At 38.6% G+C, this 25961-nt stretch overlaps 1 protein-coding gene across 2 annotated transcripts in view; it reads right to left on the bottom strand.

Moving 5' to 3' along the window:
- Nucleotides 1–315: 315 nt before the first annotated feature.
- The window catches only part of FGF13 (fibroblast growth factor 13), a 220040-nt gene continuing 194394 nt past the window's right edge, over nucleotides 316–25961 (bottom strand). For both annotated transcript variants that reach the window (XM_031660623.1, XM_003918350.5), the window contains exons 4-5: nucleotides 4293–4491; nucleotides 316–1720 (exon numbers count right to left, since the gene is read on the bottom strand). In XM_031660623.1, the coding sequence (XP_031516483.1) occupies nucleotides 1584–1720; nucleotides 4293–4491 (336 nt within the window). In that variant the 3' untranslated portion in view covers nucleotides 316–1583. The remainder of the gene's footprint in view (nucleotides 1721–4292; nucleotides 4492–25961) is intronic.

Raw genomic sequence — 25961 nt, 5'->3', positions numbered from 1 at the left:
CTCTAGAGAGGAGAGAAATAAGCAACAGAGACGGGAAATGACACTGTGAGTGGCAGAGAAAATACTAGCACAAAGGTCTCATTTGTATAATTTGACCACTGAATGGGAACGTGATTTCCTCTGTACCAATCTGAAGTCCAGGTACAGTAACTAGTGAAATAAACACATTTTAAGGTGTTCATGTTAATATGAATCTCTAGACTGTAGATTATCTGAGGACAGTGACCTTAGCTACATGATACAATGTTTACCTCCAGATGCTACTTCAGTTACTGGCACATAATGGACACTCAATAAATACATGTTGGAAGATGATTCTTTGAATGAATATAAAGAGTTTATTCGGTGCGTATTTGGGTATACAACAACAAATATTAAACAACTTTTTTAAACTTTTTGTGCACAGGACAGAAAACTGCCTGTACATGCTATGTCCACTTTTGGAACACAGATTTTTAACAATTATTAATGCACAAATCTTACATATCATGCAACTCTATGCCAAGAACCCAACTTTCTTCCATGCAACAGATATGAAGATCTAAATGGAAACCTAGCTAAGTCTTAAACACTTTTCCAGTAGCAAGTATAATATATGTTGTTGAGGGAAAACCAGTCTTAACAATTCCTTGGACACAATATTCATATGCCAAATACAATGACAGGAGGACTCATACATATACAGGTAAGACATTTCTTGTGTTAACAACACAAAAGACAACATCACAGTTCCACAGTTCCTGTCTTTACACAAGAAGCCACAACAATAGTTTCACATGATACACAAATGGAATTAAGAGAAATCTACACTTGAGGATAATTTTTTGAAGATATCTTTACTGACTGGGGTTGACAACACAACTCAATTTCTACGCACAAAGTACAGCACAATAACTTGACCAGAATACTACAAAAAAGAAAAGAAAAGAAAAAAAAATTGGTAAAATCACAAGAACACTGTTACCTTGAGCCTGAGAAGCCAATTCAGATTCAACCCTGAATTTGGTTGATTTGGATTAAGTGACGCAAAAAGTCAATAGAACCATTGAATTTCAGAAATCATAAAGTTGCACTATGCCAAAGAAAAGAGTACATGTGAATCAAGCGTAGAGAGAAAACATCAAGCCAAGAAAACAACACAATTCACATAATTTTGTTTGCCCCGACAAAACATTTAAGCAGTTAATTTTGTCATGTTTTGTTTTGTTTGTTTTTGAAGAACAATTGTGGTCTTTGAAATTTTCTTGGTGGGAGAGCAAATTTTGATCAGCATTAGTGCTGTGAAATCTTTTTGGATTATCATCCCCAAAGTACAGGTGAGATCATGAGAAAATTTGGCAGTCCTTCTCCCAGATTTAGTTCACTGAAATGCTTGGCATTCTTTTGCACAAGCTCAATCTAAATAATGGGGCTTTAGTATGGATGATAAGAAGGTCTAATGGCAGAGAGAATAGTGAACTCTGCCTGTTTGTTTGGTAAATGTCACTGACAAATTTGAACTTTTGGGTGAAGGACTGCTAGAAGAATTCAACAGCACCTGGAGGTAAGGTTCTGTTACAGAGCCCTTCTTTTGCCCTCACTGGCTACGTTGATTCATTGTGGCTCATGGATTTGCCTCCGTTCAGCACGCCAGAGACACTTCTGCTCTTGGTTGGGGTCCCGCTTCCAGATCGGGAGAACTCCGTGAGGTCGTGCAGTGATGGCTCCTTGTACATGGCCACTGAAAAGCACACAAAGATCGTGTAAAAGGCCTTCAAATGGGCATACCAATTGTGAAAATTTCTAAGAATAGCTGGTAGGTGTTCTGTTCTACACACCTAAATGACAAGTATGTGAGGTAATGCATATGTTAATTAGCTTGATTTAGCTATTCCACAATGTATACATATTTTAAAATATCTTGTTCATAATAAATATATACAATTTTTATGTCAATTATAAATTAAATTCAGAAAAGGAAAAAGAGAAAAAAAAATACATTAAAAAAATGGGCACACCGCACTGGTCCTCAACTTTTCTTTTGGTTACTAGGCTTCTGTGCCTTAAGCCAGACATGAAAAATACTGCTTTCAAGGACTCAGTAGAGAGTGGACAGGATCAGATTAAGCAGAAATCTAGCCTTGGTGTAGTAGTGTGTAAAGAATTTTAATGCCCAACTTCAATGACATATGGTTATGTAAGAGAGGATTAATAAAAAATGCATTTAATAAACCTCTTAGAAGTTTAAATATGATCTACAGCATACTGTGCAAGGCAAATATTAAAATGGAAAATATTTTAAAACACTGATTTCTATCATACTTTAAAATGAAACACTTTAAGAGCCTAAGTATTGGATAATTCTTGGTCTATTAAATGGTAAAATTTATTATTGTTGTGCTATAAATAAACATAATAGCTTAGAGTTATGGAACACTTATAACACTAGATACTACTCTAAGTGCTTTGCATGCATTATCCCATTTAGTCCCTATGAGAATCTTACGAGTACTCTTATCCATATTACACAGATGAACTTGAGGCATACACAGGTAAATAAACTGTTCAAGACCATCCAGTTAGTAAAAAGTGAAGTTGGGCCTTGAATCTAGGCAGTCTGGCTCCAAAAAACGTGCTGTAAAACACGGTGCTATGCTTGTTTGAATTGCGCAGTGTCTGCCTCTACTCTAAACCCCTACTCTAACCCCAGGCTAGTAATCTCTTTGAAGCCTTCCTCTGCTTTGCCTGCATTTTCTGTCTCTTCTCTACCATATCTCACTATTTCTTATATTCCTATCTTCCATAGCCTATTCTTATCCCTCACCCTTTCTAATTTGCTATTAATTTGCTAATAATGATGGGAAAACTATAAGCAAAATTTGCTGAAATAATATGTTGGGCCCTTAGAGAGGACCCAAGGAACTTTCTGGTGTTAAGTGTACACACATTTTTTTTTGAGACGGAGTCTCGCTCTGTTACCCAGGCTGGAGTGCAGTGGCGTGATCTCGGTTCACTGCAAGCTCTGCCTCCAGGGTTCACACCATTCTTCTGCCTCAGCCTCCTGAGTAGCTGGGACTACAGGTGCCCACCACCACACCTGGCTAATTTTTTTGTATTTTTATTAGAGACGGGGTTTCCCCGTGTTAGCCAGGATGGTCTCGATCTCCTGACCTCCTGATCTGCCTGCCTCAGCCTCCCAAAGTGCTGGGATTACAGGTGTGAGCCACCACACCCGGCTGTGTACACACATTTTTAACACCTATGTTTCTGCCCAGGCCAACACTGTAGCATAATTTGGGGGTCTTGGCTGTCCTGAGTTAGCATGTAAGTTACTTCTACATAAGTAAAGTGTCACTATATGTACATGCATTATGGAAAAATTAAAATCAGGAGAGCAAATACTTTTGAGTGTTACAGAATGTAAGGTTTTAAAATAAATGTCTTAATGTGGAATGATTGTTTCATTTTCAAAAGTATTATTAAGGGCTGTTTTAAATTACTATTTCTAAATGTTCAACATCACTAATCATCAGGGAAATGCAAATTTAAACCACAATGAGATACCACCTAAATGCTGCAAGAATGGCCATAATTAAAATGTCAAAAAACAACAGATGTTGGCATGGATGTGGTGAAAAGGGAACACTTTTACACTGCTGGTGAGAATGTAAATTAGTACAACCACTATGGAAAACAGTATGGAGAATCCTTAAAGAACTAAAAGTAGCATTGGATCCAGCAATCTCACTCCTGGGTAGCTACTGAAAGGAAAATAAGTCACCATATGAAAAAGACGCCTGCACAGGTATGTTTATAGCAGCACAACTCACAGTTGCAAAGATATGGAACCAATAAAGTGCCCATCAATCAATGAGTGGATAAAAAAAAGTGGTATATATACACCATGGAATACTACTCAGCCATATAAAAGAACGATACGATGTCTTTTGCAGCAACTTGGATGGAGCTGGAGGCCATTATGCGAAGTGAAGTAACTCAGGAATGGAAAGCCAAATATTGTATGTTCTCACTTAAGTGGGAGCTAGGCTATGAGGACACAAAGCATAAGCATGATATAATGGACTTTGGGAACTGGGGTCGGGGGAAGGTTGGGAGCGGGGTGAGGGCTAAAACCATACATATCGGGTATAGTGTATACTGCTTGGGTGATGAGTGCACCAACATTTCAGAAATCATCACTAAATAGCTTGTCTATGTAACCAAAAACCACCTGTACCCCCAAAACAAATGAAATGTAATAAATCAATATTATTTAGTAGCATGATCCATAGTTCCTAAAATATCAAATGTACCTTTTAGCGGTTTGGGTAGAAAATGAGCTGCAGGTTTGTTCTTCTTCACATGGTTGCCTTTCATGATCTCGCCTTCTTTGTTCAGACCCAGATACCACCCTCGGCCTGACTGCTGCTGACGGTATATCATTGATGAATATGTCACATAATAATTTTCAAACACTGATTCTTTGAATTTGCACTCAGGTGTGAAAAGTTCCTGCAACAAAAGTATATAAACAAAAGTTCAGTGTTTATAGCTACGGATTTCCTGTAGAATCATACGGTATCGCGTTTTAGGAGGTTAAGACATACTTTGTAAAAGCTTGTATGACTGGTGCTCTATTTTAATAGTATAAACTATCATCATTGGAAACCAGCAGACTATATATAACATTTCACGTGATGCTTTAGAAAAAGCCGTAAGTGAAAGTGTTATCGATCAATGATTAGCTCTCTTTGTAATAGGTAATGGGAACATCAGAATAAGCCACATAAGTGAAATATATGGGACAACTACAAGAGCCAAGGATTGAAAAGACAAGCACAAAACTGACACATGGAGCTTTGTTCCCTTCAGGGTTCAATATGAAAAAAAAAAAAAAAAAAACCATTCGGTCCTTGTACTTAATTTTCTTGAGTTATGATACACTATGGTTGTCAATTGCCTCAGGCTGAAACCTGTGTTACAATGCTTTCTGCCTATGTTTCTAAAAGAATGCTACAAAGAAAGCCTACCTTTTACTTTTAGGTAAACCAAATTGATTTTTTTTTTTTTGGATCAATGAACCTTGACTTGAGACAGAAAGAAAAATTCCCCCCTCACCCCATCCTTGCCTTACAGTAACATTTACATGCAAATCAATACAAAAGTAAGGAATTTACAGTGATTTTACTAGCAGACACGATAGAGCAGCCCAGTGGACTTTGAACTCAGGAATGTGGTTTTCGGTCATGCATTTGGCCATTTTTACTTTAGACTGGATTTTTCAAAAGAAGGGCTCCTGCCCTCAATAGACCATTTCAAGGGGAAAAAAAAAACAACAAAAAAACAACCTTTTGTGTGTTTGAGTGTACGTGTGTCTATGTGTACAATAAACAGCCATTAAAAATGATAATTTCTAAGCTAAATGAAATGAATAGTCGATTTGATTCTATAAGTAATCCACAGAGTACCAAAGGGCCTACTTGGAGTGGAAGATTATTAGGAAAATGCTAACTGAGCTACATGTGATAGAGGCACTGCTGAGATGTTATCAGGAAAAACACTTGGTACTATCATCAAAAACATGTATACAAACAAATATTGCAAGCTTTCTGGCGCACCAGTCTTTGAAAAACAATGTCTCCGTGGTTTTACCTTTCTTTATTTTCATATTGGATACCATTTCAAGCAATACACACTAGCTGAGCAGCAACATCTGAAGCCCTCTCAGTCACTTCAGCAAAGAGGGATATAGTCCTCATGCAAGGCAGCTTTTCTCTGAAATTTAAGCACTCAAGCAATTTCCTTTCCTTTTTTCTAGGATTCTACGATCAGTGCTTCACACAGTAATCTGCCTAATCTCCCCTCAGCTTCCCAATCTGGCTCCCAGAATGCACGAATTGGAGTATCTTTGGGGGTTATTTCAGCCTAGGGGCACACTCATAGATCTTCAGAGGATTCACACAAATTCAACCTACTCGAGAAGCAATGTACTTCTAAGGCAACTGTCACATGTTAGGAACCAAAATGTTCTATTTATGGGCTGTGAAAACTCCTCTTTGTAGGATTTCTCAACATAGAGAAAGCCAAGAAAGTACCAAGAAATTTGACTAGAAGTCTCCACATTTCCTTTAGCGATGAGGACAACTACACAGAACGTTGCTGAAATTCTTTGGGAATTAAATCACTGTACGGAAAAAAAGTCATCATTGGAGAATGGATTTTCCTTTCATAAAGAGTCAAACCATTTGAAAATAAATCTGGTGAAAAATGCATATGATCAAGGCAAGTGATACCAATTAGCCACATAAACAATGTATGGCTGACTCCAGAATGGTGAGATGCGATCATTGCATATTCTAAGTCAGGTCCCCAAAATGGGCTGCATTTAATGTCTTGTAAGATAGCAGCATTCATTCATTCATTTAATACACATTTTCTAAGGATCCATTATGTACTTGGTTGGTGCTAAATATTCATAGGTAAGTAGTATGTGGCCTCAGACAGCTTATCATATATTTGTAGGTGTCAAGCGTGTACCCAGATGTCATAGATATACAATGTGTGCTACCGTAAGGAAAGAAAGGGAGGCTTACAGGAGGTGCTATATGAAAACAGAAAAAGCCAGACTTAATTCTGACTGAGGGACTAGGGAGGGATTCACAGACAGGTATCATTTTAGTCAAGCTTTTCAATACAGAAAACGGAAGAATAATATTTGAAGCACAGAGCCACACTTCCTCTACTTTTTCTGTATTCTCTGTCTCAGTAATTGGAGTCCACCATCCTGGCAGCTGCTCACACTTAACACTTCAGAGGGCCTTTCATTTCATTCCCGTGCTCTCTAGTCCATGATCCATGACCTTCACCTTCCATTCCCAATGCCACTGCTCTACTTTGCGCCTTATTACCTCTTCACTGGACTGCTGTCATAACCTCCTAACTGGCTTCTTCTCTTCAGCTGGCAGGTTTGCTTTCCTAAAGCAAAGTTCCCTTCCTTGGGAAATTTGGATGATTTCACCTTGCCTATAGTAAAAACAACAAACAACTTGATGTAACATTTAAAAATTCTCCACAGTTCAGTCACTACCATGCCTTCCAGCGTCATCTTCCAGTGTCATTCACCACAGAACCAACCATGTATGCCTTTGTGCTTTACTGAGGCCATTCATTTCCTTTGCTGAGAATGTCATTCCTTTGTTTCTCTACCTACTGGCTTTCCTCTAATCCTCCAAGGCCTAGCTCAAATATGACTGTTTCCAGAATCACATATAATCTCTCCCAATCAGAACTGATTACACCTGTTATCTGTGCTGCCATCAGCTCTATCTACATCTCGAGCATGGCCCTGTGACTCATACAACTGTATGATTAGCTCCAGATGGTGAGGAACTTGTCTTACTTTTTCCCCCCATCTACCTTCCCCCCAACAAAAATGACACGTTAGCACATGGCAGACCACTTGATTATTGTTTATATAATTTGAATTTCAGATGTTCAGATTTAAATATTGGAAATTCTAGGATTCAGAATTATCAACTAGTAAAAAGTCTGCAGGGAATTTCCCTAATACCGTATCATGAAATCAGCTGTATGTAAAATGACGTTGTCACTGCATGGACAGATTCTGCAAGTGTAATTTAGTATCTGTTAAGAATAACATAGCACCTACAACATCAGGAGAAAAAACTTGGCAATTGTTACAACTATCGAAAAATGGCAAGGAAGGACTCAATGAACTGAATGCTCTGTCACATCCTGGCAATTTCTTAGTCATCACCACTAAATTTGGACTCAAAAACTCCGTAGAGAGGGAGAAAAATGAGGCCAAAAAAAGAATGTTGAAGCAACCAAAGGAGTGTTCTGTTCTCTGTGTATGACACTGTCATTTTATCCAGTGTTGAGTAGGCAGAAGAGGCTTGATTTTTATCAAATGGGAAAAAATGTGAACATCCCACCCAACACAGGCAGGTCCACCAAAAGGATACAGTTTCACCCCTATGTCTCTGCAGTGATTCATACGAATAATAGAAACTGGATTTGTCCCAACCCACGAAATCCCTGTTCAGAGGAGACTAGGTAGATGTATGCCAAGGAACCAACCTACTTTGATTGATCTGGAGATGCTCGCTAGTGCACTGGAAGAAGGTACCATAGCGGTCTTGACACATGGGAGGCACTAAATAAAGGCAGCAATCACTGTGTTCCGGAGTTAATAGGCACTAGATAAATATCTGCTATCGTAATTAATGCATGAATGAGTTAGAAAGATGTCATGCATTCCCTGCAGAGTCACTGAGAAATTACTTGACATGAGTACAAAATAAAAGACGCTTTAAGTCTTATAACCTTTTATGTGTTGATTTCTCTTAAAAGAAATATATGTTTTGCATATCTATGTTTTTTTCAGGAAAATAACAACTTTTTGTTTAATGAAATAATCAATCTGTCTCTAAAATTTTTCCCCTGTATAATCATGTCTATTCCCCTTGAAGTTCAATGTTTGTTTCTTAGTGAATACTGAACCTTTTATTTAAGAAATTCATGGTGGCTCACGCCTGTAATCCCAGCACTTTTGGAGGCTGAGGCGGGTGGATCATGAGGTCAGGAGATCGAGAGCATCCTGGCTAACATGGGGAAACCCTGTCTCTAGTAAAAATACAAAAAAAAAAAAAAATTAGCCAGGCATGGTGGCACGTGCCTGTAGTCCCAGCTACTCGGGAGGCTGAGGCAGGAGAATCAGTTGAACCTGGGAGGTGGAGGTTGCAGTGAGCCGAGACTGCGTCAATGCACTCCAGCCTGGGCAACAGAGCAAGACTCCATCTCAAAAAAAAAAAAAAAAATCATATCAGTATTATTATAGTATAATGATAATATTTTGGGTAAGGAATGAGGAATCTACATTCAGAGAATAGGTGGATCCAGGAGCAAAATCTAATATTCCTTTTTACCAACGTACTCACATGATGATGGAGGAAATAATTCTTTGGAGGTTGAAATATCACTGACAAGAATAAAACATCTGAACCCTGAACATCACATCCATATAACATATTGAGGAATTGTTACAATCACAGATGTTAACAGTCAGCTGCCCTTCTCAGGGCATATTAAGACCTCCACACAGACTTTGAGAGGCAAGTGAAGAATGCATTAGTGCAACAGTTATGTTGAATATATGCAAATAACTGCAAGACCCAAGGGTGTATCAGAAAACAGTTTTTCCCTAGAACAAAGGCTTGGGAGCAATATACATTGTTATTCTCTGTTACAGTCAGAAGCAGCAACAGTGGCCTGGCTTGCCCCTGGCACCAAGGGCAAAGTATGGACAGAGTGTAGTAGTATCTCTTTGGAGCCAGGTTAATAGAAGAGTGGGCTGTAATGATGGCTTCCCTGAATGGAGCCAAGTAAGGACCATGTCAGTCAGCAGATGGTGTGCAGCTATATCTTCAGTAGCCATACCAAAATGATGAGGGCTAAAGTATCTGTATAACATTGATGCTGTTTCAGAGTCTTAAACACATCTCCAATACCAAAAGATACACACCAAGACTAAATGCCTTCTTGATTAAAATAAGTAATTTGGCAAACACAGGCCTTAATAACAGGTTTTTCATACTTTTCTTCACCCTGCTCTTGTATTTTCAGCTATAGTGCAACTGATAGGGTGGCACTGTTTCATTTGAGTTCGCATCTCAGCAGAATGGGAGGCTTTGAGGATTGCCATGCAGACTGTAAATGTTTTCCTTTAGCATATTTCTCTCAAAAACATATTTTTTTTACATGGGCTGCACTGATTCCCTTGGATCTAGAGGGAGCAACAGAGTGTACTGAAGTTGTCCATACATAAAATGGGAACACTAAGTCCCCAGTCTGGCGAACAAAGCCTGTGATGGCAGTGTTGCCAAGTGCACACATCCTGGTATAGATTAATGTGTCTCAATATATTTTTGTTTCGTTCACATGTAACGTTTTTTAAAGCAAGAACAATAGAACACAGAAAGAAAAACAGTTGATAGATATTATGAGTGGGCATTTAAAGAATGTTTCATAATGAACCTAGAAAACACAGTTTCCTCTTTTCAGTAGGTTTTAGAAACCTACTTTAACTAATCTACCTCTTCCTTCTACATTCCCACCTCTCCTTCTCCTCCCTTCCAGTCGCATTTTCAGTAGCCCGACCTTCCAATTAATTGAACAAATACTGCCAGTAGCAAGGGTCACTCTTCTAATTCTGAGCCATGTTCTGATGATAATTAATTTTCCAGATTAAAAGTTAGGTTATTTAAGCAGGTTTGACTTGTGTGCACCAATTATTCCCCAGCCTAATGAAATTAATATGCAGATTAAAATTAGATTTTCAACTCTGTTAAAAAACTTGAAACAATAGAATCTTAAAACATAAATCACGCCCATGGGGGTGACAATGTAACTACCTATATTGTCTATGCAGCCTTTCCTTCCACCAGTGATTTCAAAATCCAGGACTAATTATTATAGTTAGGGCTTTGATGTTCTCTTCCAGGGTATATTTGATGCGAATGAACTTCATTATTACTGAGATCAAAGCACGGGAAGGGAGAGATTGAGGAAGAGGGAATCAATACTCACCCAGTGCACTGTAGCTAAGCAAAATTATGAATTCACGATAAACAGAATATGGATTGCTCACTCAAATGTCCACTGGACTATTAGATACTTGAAGGCAGCTCCTAACATAAGGTCTGGCATACAGTAAATTATCAAAACATACCTAGTGAAATAAATAAATTAAAAATGGAACATATGAAGAAACTTTGGAAGCTCCCTTGTATAAATCCAAAAAAGGTTTAAATGTGGCACTACATTTTCCAATGAATAGAGGACTATTTTATAGTAGAGACTGGCAAGTCAGAAACTTGCCTGTGAGGGTAGAAAAAGTAGGTGATCAAAGGAGGAAAGTGGCCTAGAGGTAAATTCAATTTCAAAACTGGAAAGGAGGACAGACAGGGGAAGGAGGAGAGGTATGGAGAAGAGGGGGAGAGAGTGAGGGACGGAGAGAGAAAAGGAGGAAGAGAATAGAGAATAACAAAAGCAAAACAATACTTAAGCAAAAATAAAGAAATTCCTAATAATCCAGACATAGGCAAGAACCTTATACTCTTGGTCTTTTTTGTCTGCAAATAGTTAAGTGTTTCAATTAAATTCTATTAGACTGATTTTTGTAAAATGGTGAAAAAAAATCTACCAGTTCTGCTGATCTTACTGGTTGTTGTATGAGGATGCAATGAGATGATCTAGGGTGAAAGAAGCTCTGAATATTGTAAGCTCCAAAAACATGAAATGTGGGATTGCTTCTGATAATATAGGCCCAGAAACCAGGGCCAAATAAATAAATCCACTTTTCAAGATTGTTTTTCACTATGGGATCAATTTACAAAAAAAGAGGCCGGGCTATATGTGCTTTATTAACATGGAAGAATATAAATTCTGTCAAAAATTAGGACTGCGCATGAATTACACTTTGTGTTCAGTGCTCTCCTCCAAGCTTGGTTCTCAGAGAACTGTTTTGCCTCCTTTCATTTTTCATTTCTGTCTGCAATAGGCTGAAATGGCTGCAGTAATCCAAGCCATAGCACTAAAGAAATGCAGTGCTGAAAAAGGGTTTCATGAAATACCATGCCACAAAATGACTTAAAAATACACATGTTAATTAGCAACCATTTGTAAAGAAATGCAAATTGGAATTAAGAGTATGCACATTGGGACTATTTTTCCTCATATGGTTACACTGAATTATTTACCAAGAATTTCTATCTTCCTAGATATTTCATAGATATTTTAATTTACCTTATGTGGACCCCACAAAATGTCAGCAGAGTGTCGCTTTTTCTCCTTAGTTCTTCACAAGCAAAACTAAGAAAAATATTCAGGAACCTGTCAACCAATGGCCTGTTGAAAACAGAACTAGGACTCAGATATGACCATATTTCAGCCCTAGAGTTCATTTAGTCCTCTATACTGAATTGTTCTGGATTTTCATATATTTCTGTAAAGCAATGCCATACCATGGCTTATCCAGGCTCTGAATTCTTCCAAAACAATGTTTTCTAAAACACACTGAAATAAGCTAGAAGTTAAAGAATGAGAGCAAACAAATACAATACATCCCTTCCAGAGGCTAAGATGGGTTATTTGTGTCGTGATATAAAAATTAGAGGATCCAAACGCCTCACTCTCCTGCAAGCCTGGTCAGCAAATACATTTTGACATGGAAGTAGCTTGTTGAGACTCGTGACAAAGAAATAGGCCATGTGTCTTTGAGACTGTGTGACTGGCCCAAGACTGTGTTAGTCTGACCCTAACCTTGCAGGAGAATACAGATTGCTTAGGCAATCCAATTAGGTGGCAGAGGGAGTAATTCATTTTACATAAAATATGTTCCAGAGAGACTGTGTGAACTGCTGTATATTTTAAAACTTATTAGGGCATCTCACTGTTTAACAGAAATCTGTGGAATTTTTTTTCAAGTGAAGAACACGTCTCTAAGGTGAATAACCCCCTGAAAAACCTATTAACCTGCTTATTATGTGTATTAATTCAGTATATTGGTTTTTTTAATGGCAGGGTTGATCTATGTGTTTTTTTTTTGTTGTTGTTGTTGTTGATTTAAAGTCTGTGGTTTTTTTTATTATTATTATACTTTAAGTTCCAGGGTACATGTGCACAACGTGCAGGTTTGTTACATATGTATACATGCGCCATGTTGGTGTGCCGCACCCATTAACTCGTCATTTACATTAGATATATCTCCTAATGCTATCCCTTCCCCCTCCCCCAACTCCACAACAGGCCCCAGTGTGTGATGTCCCCCTTCCTGTGATCTATGTGTTTTGAAAGGTGAATCAAATATCAGATATCATTTCTAAAAACAAACCTTCTAGATTTTTAGCCAGTCCTGGAATTCATTTGTGCCCACTGGATACATAGTCTCTGCTACTATAAAGCTTTCTAATTTGTGGCAGTCCTCTTCTCTGTATTGACTTCAGAGTGGGATCTAAATCCAGCTGCAAGAATATGAGTTCTGAAGTACATGTTATCCGGAGAACAAGCTTAGTAGGTTGTGTCTTTTTAAATAGCTGTTGCAAGCACTTGCAAAGCTTAGGAGCTCTGAAAAATTTTCACAGAGATCCAACCAACTGTCATGCACAAGACAAAGGTCCTTTCCTCCTAGATGAATTGAAAAGCTCTAGCAAGGCCTATTAAAAATAAAATGACACCAAAGTGGGTGCATATTATATTCTTGTACCTCAGGATTTTTTTTTTCTTTCTTTCTTTCTTTTTTTTTTTGAGACGGAGTCTCATTCTGTTGCCCAGGCTGGAGTACAATGGCATGATCTCGGCTTGCTGCAACCTCCACCTCCCGGGTTCAAGGGGTTCTCCTGCCTCAGCCTCCCAAGTAGCTGGGATTACAGGCAAGGGGCCACCACACCTGGCTAATTTTTGTAATTTTTTTAGTAGAGACGGGGTTTTACCATGTTGGCCAGGCTGGTCCCAAACTCCTGATTTCAGGTGATCCGCCTGCCTTGGCCTCCCAAAGTGCTGGGATTACAGGCGTGAGCCACCGCACCTGGCCAGGAATTTTTGAGAACCATACTTTTGACACACATTGGACAGCAGCTCTGTTCCATTTGGTAGGGTTTGTCTCTGAAGAAAAGTGTCACAGTAATTAGGAGTCTGCTTCTTCAAAAACTTGTTCAAGAAAGGAGACTTTCTTGAACAAGTAGGAAAGTAATGCTAGACAATAGCAACTGCTCAAATGGCAGTCACCAATGTATTCTTTCTCCTGCAAAACATAAAAGCTGGTGTCAGGGCAAGGTGCGAAGGCCTCATCTATAAACCAAGGATTTGAATGGATGAGAATGGTGCTGCAGAGGACTGTTCAACTGCTGCATCACATGACGTCTGCAAATGACGACTGAGGATAACAAGTGCTGAAGAGAGGAATCTTTTTTACGAAGAGCGCATTTCTACTCATCAGTGCCTTGAAAGGAGCTACATGAGAGGATGCTAGTGGCAGTCATTTCTCACGAATCTGAATGGAGGGAGTCAATGTATTCACTGGAGACCCAAATAGAAGAATTAATTCTAATCTAGGATTTAATGAAAGCCTACTGTGTCCCAGGCACTGTGACAGCCCCCTTTGAAATATGCAACAATCTGCTTTACTCTTGAAGGCACCTCTCAGTAATTACATCCCTCTGGTCTGAGAGTTCCTCCCACCTCACAGGTTAGAAAATCACAGCATCGGTACCCTTAACAAGTCATTTTTAAAATAAACTCAATTGCAAGTGCACCTTTTCACCCACAGAGTAGTTACTGGGTAGACAATAGCTGTAAAGTCAACTCCCTTCTAAATGCGCAACTTCAACTTTTGCTGAAGGCTCAGCCCTCCCTCCTATTTGTGTGCCCTGGCCCTTTGGAAGAGCTCAGCTCTAATTTGCCTCTTCCACTTCCCAGTTTTCTGACTGTAGGCAATTGGTGTGTTTTCTGATCCTGCATCTGCAAGATGGGGACAGCATCACGTGTCTCATAGGGAAGATGACAGAAGGCATGGGGAAGCAGTTAGCCTAGGTGGAGATGTTCAACAACTACCAGATCCCTTCCCTTCCTTTAACTTTCCATTTGTGTGATAGATAAGAAAACGCAGCGTTCTCCCCACCCTGCAACATGAAACTGATCTAAAAACTGGTGATTGTCCATAACAACAGAGAAGAAAAGCACCTTTCCATTTCTGTGAGGGGCGAATGCTACACATTAGTTGTATGGGCCAGAAAGGCTTACAGTACTGATTCCTTTTCAAGGATGACAATACATGAGCCTTTGATTTAGGGCTTAAAATAGTCTAAGAATCTAATACTAGAATTACTATAATGTGTATCAGTGAGACCACATGATAATAAAGGGATTTGTGAAATAATCCAATATTAATAGGCCAGATGACATTTACACATCTCACTTTAATTACTATGCTACAAAACTACAGTATTATTATCTCATTTCTTTTGTTCCAAACCACTGTTTTACTAGTTCTACTTTCATAATGTAGGTTACTAATAACAACAATAAACAATATAACAGTACTTTATGTTTAAGCAGTGCCTACAACTGCTTGAATAGTTATGGCATTCAAGTGATAGGTAAGGGACAGTTTAACAAAAGTAATGATAACAAAAGTAAAAATTATATTAATGGGTTTTGGTAGACTTTTAAAAAATTCTCTAAAGAGCTTGTTTTAGAGTCAAAGAAATGAAACCAGAGATGCTAATACACTAGAACCTGGCATTAACACTTTCTGTTGGAGAACCAATCCAGCGCAGGGAAGCTTCTAGAGGAAGCTGGGATCTGTTTAAGGTAGGTGGTAATGGCATGTGATATTCCTGGGGCTTCAAGACACTGAAGATCCAGAAGCTCTAACTGATCCTGAGTTCCAGAGGGTAGGAAGAGGTTTGACACAGAACAGAAGCCGGGCCAGGCAGCCTATCCCCTAGGCCGGGCGCGGTGGCTCACGCTTGTAATCCCGGCACTTTGGGAGGCCGAGGTGGGCGGATCACGAGGTCAGGAGATCGAGACCATCCTGGCTAACATGGTGAAACCCCATCTCTACTAAAAATACAAAAAATTAGCCGGTCGTGGTGGCAGGGGCCTGCAGTCCCAGCTACTCGGGAGGCTGAGGCAGGAGAATGGCGTGAACCCGGGAGGCGGAGCTTGCAGTGAGCTGAGATCCGGCCACTGCACTCCAGCCTGGGCGACAGAGCGAGACTCCGCCTCAAAAAAAGGAAACACGGAAAGTTAAAAAAAAAAATGGGCCATTTGCTTTCCCCAATTCTATAAACCTGTGGACTTTGAGAAATATCCACCACCCTCACCCGTGAATGTTTAATGGGGAAGATTGGAAAGTAAGTTGTCTCTCCTTTGCTGGAGAAGACGTCTCTTTACTGTCCAAACTCCCAGCTGTGCTCAGAGCTTAGGGTGAAATCTGATAGGCTGCCCAAGGTAAGTAAAGTTCTTCCGTAAAGTTAGTGTCTATAGAGGAGCCAAATAGAGGAGTAAACGTATTTCTTCCTGGAGATTTTCCTATGCTCAATGCACATCCATCTCGGGGGGGGGGGCGGGGTTGGAAAGGAAATCCAGGACTCTTGAGAAGTTCAAGATTGGTGCAAAGAAATCCTGTGAAAGCTCATTAAAACAAGACACTTTGAAATATGAATGTCACCATCATAAAGTGAATCACATTTTCACAAGGGACATATAATGCTTAGATGTGTAGCTATGTTGCAGTGAACAAGACAACGATTTCCTATTCATGACTAAACTGCCATCACCTGTGATGCTGTTTATGATTGTTATCACTTTATATTATGGCCTCTGTAGAAACCACTGCAGTGAAGCCTGAATTCTACAAATGCAATGATTTACAGGAGTGTTTAGGCCACGTATCTAGCTACAATTCATAACTGAGCCCTTAGTAGCTTAAATTACATTTGGCTTGCCTTGTATTTCCTGAAATATTGCAACATTTTATATTAATATTTTAAAAGGATTTTGATGACATTACATTTTGAAATTGGCAAATTACAGTTCTTTATCAAAATATGCAATTTAAATTTTCAAATATTTGTTACCTAAGTATCACTGTAGCTGAAAACACAACACAGTAATATCATATAAACTATGAGAAATATATAAAAATGATTAATACTTCATAAGCTTTGTACAACCATTATCTATCTGAAATAATGTTCAGTTCTATTTTCAACAATGTAGACTGTTAAAGTATTTGCATGCGAATGCAAAATACATAAATTATTCCTGCAGGGAGCTCTTAAAACTTAAGGTAATTATATAGCATGGAAGTGGTTTCAGACAACTCAAACAAAATAACAAATAATTCTACAGTCACCCTTTAAAATGATTACTATTCTGTGTTACCAGTGATCGTGATCATTTAAAAATCCCTCCTTACAATTACATTCACATGATCAATTCTTACTTTGTTCTTTTACCATCAACCTCTTACAGCTGGCTCTGAAAATTTGCATGCTATAAAAGCTGAACTAGTCAGCTAGTAGAGATGAATCCTACAGTTATATTCATGCTGTGAACAGAACCGTAACACTCCCTTAATATATCTTATCATTGCACTTTTATACTAAGCGTGCATCCAAATCAAGTCCTATTTTTTACATTCCTCCTGCTCAAAATCTTTTAATGGCTCTCTGCTGCCTACAGGATAAAATCTAAACTCCCTGGCCGGGCGTTCAAGGCCCTCCACAATCTGGCACCTGCTCTCCTACAACTCTAGCATAAGATTCCTCAACTCAAGCCAGATTGGAGAAATAAGTCCAGGATGAAAAGTAGGAGAGATTTTTTTCTTATGAATGGAAAAATATCTCCTACAAACCAATTACTGTGCTTCAAGGGTAAGATACTCTCTGCGGGTAGAGAGAGAATCATTAGGTCACAGGGAGTATGTAATTAACTGCTCCTCAATCCCTTTCTTATGCTCTGCAGTATTATTTTTCTAAAATCCTGAAAAATGACTTGCAGTTCTCGAACATCCCAGTTGTCTCGTGTCATGGTTCCTCACACTGTGATTTAGCAGGCAGTGCACTTGTGCAAGGCTGCCATCATGCACGCAATTCTTTGGGGCCACTTGATAATAATAGGCACCTCTTCTTTTCACAGTGCACAGAGAAAAAGAGTCAAACGTCAGCATGTCAGAAACCTCCAGGCTCAGCTTTGGCAGGAATGCAAATGCACTTTACCATTGATTATTTCTGAAGACTTTTCACAGCATCAAGGAAGAGGAAAATGAAGTCGTATCTGAACAGAAGGAAGCTAAATTATTTATCTCATACTAATTTTTACCAGATGGCTGGTGAAGAAAAATCTATATTGGCAAATATGTTGTATACATTACCTGAAAGATAATCCAGGGGCCTAAAACTTTAAATGTCCACAATATATTTGCATTTAGTCTTAGTGCTCACATTGATTTCATGCCCAGGTTCTTCTGAGTGCACGTGATTGGTATACAATAAATTGTTATCACCAAGTCATTATAAGCTGCACCATCTATTCATGAATCACATCAGCAATTAGATTGCTTCTAATTTTTAAACTCTCAGATAAACTGTATTTGGTATGTCATTACATGATGATGGCTACTATATCCCTCAACATCAGGAGGATACAAACAACACTCCTTCCCCAAGAGAAAGAGAATACTGCCCTTCAGTGAGAACACGGTTCTCAGAATTAAACTCCCTCACTAAGCTTCAGGCAGAACTGGTTAAATGCTGACTTCCAACTAAAATAAACACAGTCAGTTGATGGAAAGGTGATGACTGTAAGGGAGACAGGGTGTACCAGAGACACATTCTTTTCCTTTCCTGCCCAAGTTATGTCTCCGGGGGGAGGGTTGCATGTATTCCACATCTGATTCCACCCTCCCCGGCCCTGTCAGGGATCCATTTGCTCTGCTTTGAAGCTCACTACTGGAGAAAGGAGACATAGACTTGTTCTTTGATTGGCTCTCAAATGCCAGTTGTTCACGAAAGAAGACATTCAATTATGTGTGCTGGTTTATATCAAATAAAACGTTTTCAGATGAGCCTAGCTATTCTATTCTGTTCTCTAGGTAAAGCAGGTATAAGTTCTGGCTCCAGAAAGAAAGTGGTTCGTGTAAAGAATCATAATGCATGGTTTACCTAGACAGTCAGAACTCCTTTGAACGACATCTTGATATAATGTTTGCTGTTTGGCAGAATGTATGGTATCACCTCTGGCTGACTTATGAAGACCAATTTTTCTATATGCCATTTAATGAAGAGTTTACTCATTCAATTCAACAAAGAATTCTTAAGTGCCTATCACGTGCACTAGTTTTCCTAAACTAGATTCAGACAACCATGGTGCTTAGCACTTTTGGAATAGCATGTGCCTTCTCTAGACAGTTGTCCAAAGAGCAGTTCCCAGGTCTCAGCCTGAACTCATGAAGTATCCTAAAGTGTATTCTTACAGCAAGAAGACAACAGATCAAAACTGAGTTCCATAGTCTACACTGGCCAAGCAAGATATAACTCTACTTTGCATGAATCTCTTCCTACTAGAATAACCTGCTTGAGCATTTATTCAATTCCAAAAGGATTCATTTGGTAAATTCATGTTATAGTTAAGTAACCTATTACCCTTAGAAGCGGCAGTAGCTAATTACTTACCAATTTCTTTAAAAAAAATGTGATTATCTTAGATCAAGGTACAGATTAAAATTGAAATAGCTTATGTTGAAACCTAAAACCAGATCTTTCAGAATCACACTTCAGAATGACCCAAGTTGCCACCATGACAGTACCTACAAGAACATACAAGTTGTACATGCTATGACTAGCTAAATATGAGTCAATTAATCATAGTGAACTATAAACAGTACTGTACATTCTAGGCCAATATAAGACATTAAGATTCAATTTTTTCTTTCTCTTTTTAGTTGACACATCATAATTGTACATATTAATGGGATACAGAGTGATGTTTCGATACATGTATACAAGGTGTAATGATCAAATCAGGATAATTAGCATAGCCATCACCTCAAACATTCATCATTTCTTTGTGTTGTGACCATTCAAAAATCCTCTCTTCTAGCTTTTTGAAACTATATAATATAGTTAACCATATTCACCCTTTACTGCTGCACAACACCAGAATTCATTCCTCTTATCTAGCTATAATTTTGTACAATAAGGCTCCATTTTTAAATCACCTTTCCACACAGGAAGATTGCTTCAATCATCGGAAACAACATGCTACGAAATACACGTTGGTGTCACTGAAGTTATAGTTTATGCAATTCAGATCTACTGAAGGAATGTTTACAGAAGCTGGATATTTGCTGAAAACCGTAGGGAAGAGGAAGGAACAGGGGAACCATAAGCCAAGTGACCGGAATAAAAGATAGTATGAAGACTCTGAGTAAACACTGACAGAGTTTCAAATCTCACAGCTTTGGGGTAAGCTCCACCGACTAAGTTGCCAGGGACTTCACTAATTTTCTAGCATTAGAAGGAAATAGGAGTAGACAAATTTAGCAGGTATGAAGTCATTAGAATAGGAATGTTTTAACTCTGTGCAAGCACATCAAATTATGTGTACAACTCCCATGAAAAAGCAAAGAGATGGGTGTGTAAACAGCAGTGACAGGAAGACAGACACACACATAAGCAGTGAAAATAATGTCCGACTACACATTCGTTTTCTTAGCAATATAAACTCTCCATTGTTTTAAGTATTCTCAATATTTAGCCATAGTTGCTCACTGTATTCTGTATAGATAATAATAGATTCGATTTTTCCTGAGCCTGAGTCACAGCCTGGTAGTAAATTAGGTGCTTAGGAAGGTACTTTATTTCCTTGAGGCCACTGAGCCATCATTTAGGACGTAATATGTTTGCCATGGTTTATGAAGATGCTCCTGACTCACTTCAGTGGGAGTTGTTTTTGCTGCACTGCTGGTAGCTGAGTTAAATGAGTGTACTCATTATTTTCTTTGTGCAGTGCAGATGGGATGGGCTAATAATACTTTCTTGCCAATTCCATTCTGACCTACAGAGCAAATACCCACAACGTTTTGTTAAAATCCGAGGTTCATTCTTTGTGTGTGGAACAAAGCAAAGTCAATGAGGCTACCTGGGGTGGAGGGAAAATTGTGGACTCCTTGATAGCATTCCCTAATTGACTGTGTTAGTTGGCCACTAGGACCATGTAAACTATACATGCTGTATAACATTAATTTACAATATAAAGCAGATCATGTCATTCTTCTACTCTACACCTTCCAATAGCTTTTCACTTCACTCAAAGACAAAGCCCCTGACTTGGCCTATGAGATCATCTGTGATCTGACCGCTACGACATCTTTGCTCCTATGTATCATTTGTCCTCTCTTTCATTTTCTATGTCACACTGGCTTCCAAGGTTGTCCCTTTAATATGCTAAGCATAGCCCCACCTCTGATTCTTTGAACTGGCTTACACCTCTGCCTTGAATAATTTTCCTCCAGATATCCGCCGGAACCTTCCCCTCTCATCTTTCAAACACCACCTCAACAGAGACGCTTTCCCTGACCATCCTATATGAAAGAGAAACCCTTATCTCTCCGCACTCTCTATCCCTCTAACCCTTCTTGTTTATTCTCCGAAGAAAACTGTGTCTTTATTTGTTGAATGTCTGTCTACCCTCTCTCTAATATGAGCTCCCTGTGGACAGGGATTATGTTTTGCTTATTGCTGTACTCCAGCATTTGGAACAGTACGTGGTACTCTGTATTCCTGCCATAAACATTTACTAAATTAAGGGATAGATGAATCCTGGTGGCCTGAAACACTGAAGGAACACATTATTCCAAATTATTAAGGTCTTTGCATAATTATTAAACAATTAGACCTGTCATAAAATATTTAGGACCCTACTGAGGTACAGTTCTCAGGACTTTAATTTTCACTGTTGTTATGAACTACATGATAATTATAAATCAGCATCTCTGCCCAAAGAAACAAAACAAACCCTTATGAATACTCTTTTGAGCTAAACATGAAAGGCTATTCACCAAAGAAGGTAGGGCAAGATGAAAGGAAACAGCTAAAGAGAATACCTTTGAAAAGTGTGCCAACAGGTAATTAATCATTAAAAGCAGCAAATCCTGATGGCTAGTAAATTTCAAGGACTTATCCTAGTAATATATGAAAGTGAAATCTTCTCAACATATCAGAAATGCCAATTCCTTGTACTGAACAAAACAACAAATGAAGAATACGTCTTTCCAACGAAAATTCTGTAATTTTGATGATTTAATGAAAATACATTGCAGATTACAGATTAAACATTAAAACATCGAAAGCAGGTTAGCCAGGGACCTAGTATTTATCTCTGATGTTTCGTGGGGACCTAAAACCTGATGTCACTTAAACCTGATGTGCTTAAAATGCTCTTTGTAGAATATGGGCATCTCAGGCTGAGCACATAGAGTATAGAAGGCTCCATGGTTCATTCTTTTTGCCATGGACCACAGTTTTTCTTCAATTTACCAAAACAAAGATAAGAATTTTTTTAGAAAGAGAAATATTAACCAAATACATGCCACAACTTGCTAATTAAGTACAATGGGATACAAAAATCAATCACTTCAGTGCCGTGCTTCCAATGTTATTTAGAGAAGGAAATGATTTGAAAGGAAGCATAGTAAGGAGAAAGAAAAAAGAATGATAAAGCTAATTAATTATTAGCAATTAATTATTAAATTAAATTAAAATTTAAAAAGTTAATAAATTAATTAAAAATTAATTACAAATTGGATTTAAAGAGTGATTAAATTGTGAATTACACTTCACACAAGTAAGTATTTTACCCACAGCAGTAAACACAAAATGTATCTTTATTCTACTCACTGGCAAGTAGGTACATCAGGACTCCATCACAGTGTGCCTTGCTAATAAGTGAACTCAGAAGTAACGTATCTAATCAAATACTTGGGATGGTTTAGCCAGGAGCAGAGGTTCAGGGCCCTGACCTAAGAGCAGTGAAGAGGTTTAGCTGAATTCCCTGCAAGATAGCCTCTTTTGTATATAAACTAACAGACTAGATACTGGACTCAAAATAAAAGTAAGGCAACAAGCACAATAGGCCTTTTAGTCGCTCCTTTCATGGAAACTGGTTTTTAAGACATGCCCACCGCAATCAACTGTGTTGGCTTGCTGATTTTGGCACACTGGGAAAAGGAAAAATGTATAAGGGGAGATTACATGCATTTAAAAAAATCTGAACTAAAGGTTAATGGCAAATAGCATTCCAGACTGGTGCGCTGTACACGCTTTTGTTCTTCACTTTATATTGTATATTAAAGACGCTTTGCATTTGCATACTGGTTGAGTTTTTAAGTCAGTAAGTTGCAGAACAATAATTAGAACCCAGCCAGGTCTGTCTAACTTAGTAACTTTGGGCAAGTAATGTTACCTCCATGCCTCAGTTTCCTCATCTTTAAAATGGGGGAAAATATAGTACATTCTCCATAAAGTTGTTAGGAGGATAAAATAAGTTAAGATTTGTAAAGGGCCACCCAGCCTATAATAAGGAATACAATTTCCTAAAGCAGAAGTTTATAAATTGAGGAATGAATGGCAGTATTTTAGGATGTTTGTATTCATATAAAACAATTACTTTATGCCTGAATAAAATAGCATAGTAATGGCTGCCCCTATGTATAAACCAACACAGGACTAACAACCAATTAGTGTCTACAGTCAGCATCAAATCTGCTTCAAGGTGAGTGATTTAGGCTTTTGGTTTTCAAAATGGGGTGATGGGCTGGGCACGGTGGCTCATGCCTGTAATCCCAGCACTTTGGGAGGCTGAGGTGGGCGGATCGCTTGAGGTCAGGAGTTCAAGACCGGCCTGGCTAACATAGTAAAACCCCATCTCTAATAAAAATACAAAAATCAGCTGGGCATGGTGGCATTCACCTGTAATCCCAGCTACTTGGGAGGCTGAGGCAGGAGAATCACTTGAACCCGGCAGGTGGAGGTTGCAATGAGCTGGGATTGCACCACTGCATTCCAGCCTGGGTGACAGAGTGAAACTCTGGCTCAAAAATAGATACATACATACATACATACATACATACATAGCGGGTGATGGCAGGTAATGAAATTGTGTGACCTCATTTTTTTTGGGTAAACTTTGTTTTTTTTTTTCCTGTACTTCATCAGTCATCGTTAGAGCACAGGTTAGAATCCTCCAACTTGAAGAATTTAAGCAATATTTCTAAATATCTGGCTAAGAAATCCCCAGGAGATTTCTCTGGAAGTACTTTTCCACTCCTTTGCTCTTCCACAGCCTTTGAGGAGTGAGGCTGCTCCTCCTATTACCAGGAAATGAGCTGCAAGAGCTTATATTTTGATAGTGACCACCTAAAAATGCATTTTATTCTAGTGTACCTTCTTCTTGTCTACATAGTAGTTCCTAGCTTTTTCTTGTTTTTTGTTTGTTTGTTTGTTTTTTGTTAATACCTTCATCTAAAATATTGTCAAAATGTTGCTCTGCGACAGTAATCTGTGCCTGGTAGTCTTCATTTGGGAGTGGCCATGTCATAGAAGGAAATCCGGAGTATCCACCGGCTTTTAATTCAATGTCTGTTCAACATCTGTTTCTCCCATTTAACGACAAGCTCAGATAAGGCAGAGGAAGTTTTTGGCAAGCATCAGACAATCAGTGGATTATTGTTGAATGAATAAATGTTTGGATGGATGAAGGCATAGAAATATGTAATGTAGGAAGCTATTTTGACGATGGTAGAAGGAGTAAAGATACACGGGTCAAAAATAGATTTATTCAGAATCTTGCTAATTGGTTAAAGAAAAACAAGAGAAGTTTAGATTGTATATATAATTTAGTGAGACTATTGATAACAGGTAGACAAAGTAAAAAGTGAGAAAAGGTTAAGATGTGCTAAGGAGGGGCTACCAGGGTTGATGAACGTGGGTGACAGTTACTTGAGAGGTGAAATGCCTTTTCGAAGGTGCTACTCTAAGCAGATTTTAGCCAATCAGTAATGATACTGCATAATGATGGTAAAATAATAATTTATTATGCAATCAAATGATTTTAATTAATATCAAAGTGTTATTATGTTACATCCATCCTGAGATTAGCATTTGGAGCATAATTGCTAATATTAATGCTTTGCATTTATTCATAGCATATATGTTGATTATGCTAACCCTATGGTTTCAGAGGGTAACTGGAGAATGCATACCTTGTTTGGGGGCTACTCTTACTCTGTAGGAATAATTGAGAACCTGTGATACTAGGATACTTTTCATTCATTCATTCATTCATTCAACAAACACTTACTACATGCATGAAAAGTGTAGACACTATGCTAAAGTCCTAAGGATACTACAGTGAACAAGTCACAGCTATTTCCTGCTTTTTCAGAATTTACAGTCTGGTTAGAGAAACAGGAAGGATAAATGTTGCAAGCACTGTTTGGCAAGATGAGTACCAAAGTAGGAGTAATCATAGTGCGCTATTAGGAACTTTGAGAACACATGGCGCTCTAGTCAGAGAAGGAGCTGCTGTTTAGTAAGAGCATCCTAGTCTGAGGGATAACAGCCATTTTAGCCTGAGGGCCACTAGAGAGGCTCAGTCATAATAATGGATATTTTATAATAGAAATAGCTGACATTTATTCAACACGTATAGTATGTCAGTAATGTGTACAGAACTTTACATACATTATCATAGGGAATACGACGGCATAGCGTATGTAAATCCCATAGGTGTTGAGGGGAATAGCAGAGTTGCCTTGGGAAATTTTCTAAGGCTTTCTCTAGGCTGCAGTGGCTCCTCAAAGCTGATAGCAATATCAAATAAGAACAATCCTGTCACAGTATCTCTTGGTTGGCAAGGAGTTCAACAGAGCTTATTGGAGGAGGAGACCATAGCACCTTGGGGGGTTCATGATAGCCAGTGAATGACAAGACTTGGTATAATATTTCACATTGCCAATCACTAGGAGCATATGGGTTTAACACTAACAAATCTTCTGGCAGATGCCAGTAGGTTATTAGCTTAATGCTGGTGGGTTAAAGTGTCAGAAAAGTAGAGGGCACAACCTCCTTTTCAATCTTCTAGGTAGGTACTACTAAAGTGTGAAACAAATGGCAGGCAGACTCCTCAAAAAATAGACACAATGTCCAAAAAACAGAGACTAATTTGAGAACATTGTGAGGCATCTTAACCAGGGAAATGCTACACATAGAAAGGAACAAAGTACCAGCTATGGACATCATTAAGGCCTAACTTTTCAATCAGACTGACAGCACTGAATGAAATAATCTGTTATATTTAATAACCCATGCTAAAGCTTTTCAGAAATCATGATGGCA

Source organism: Papio anubis, chromosome X, assembly GCF_008728515.1.
Source record: "Papio anubis isolate 15944 chromosome X, Panubis1.0, whole genome shotgun sequence".
Lineage (NCBI taxonomy): Eukaryota > Metazoa > Chordata > Mammalia > Primates > Cercopithecidae > Papio > Papio anubis.
The sequence above is the reverse complement of the archived record's forward strand: the minus strand, read 5'-3'. Positions and strand labels throughout refer to the sequence as shown.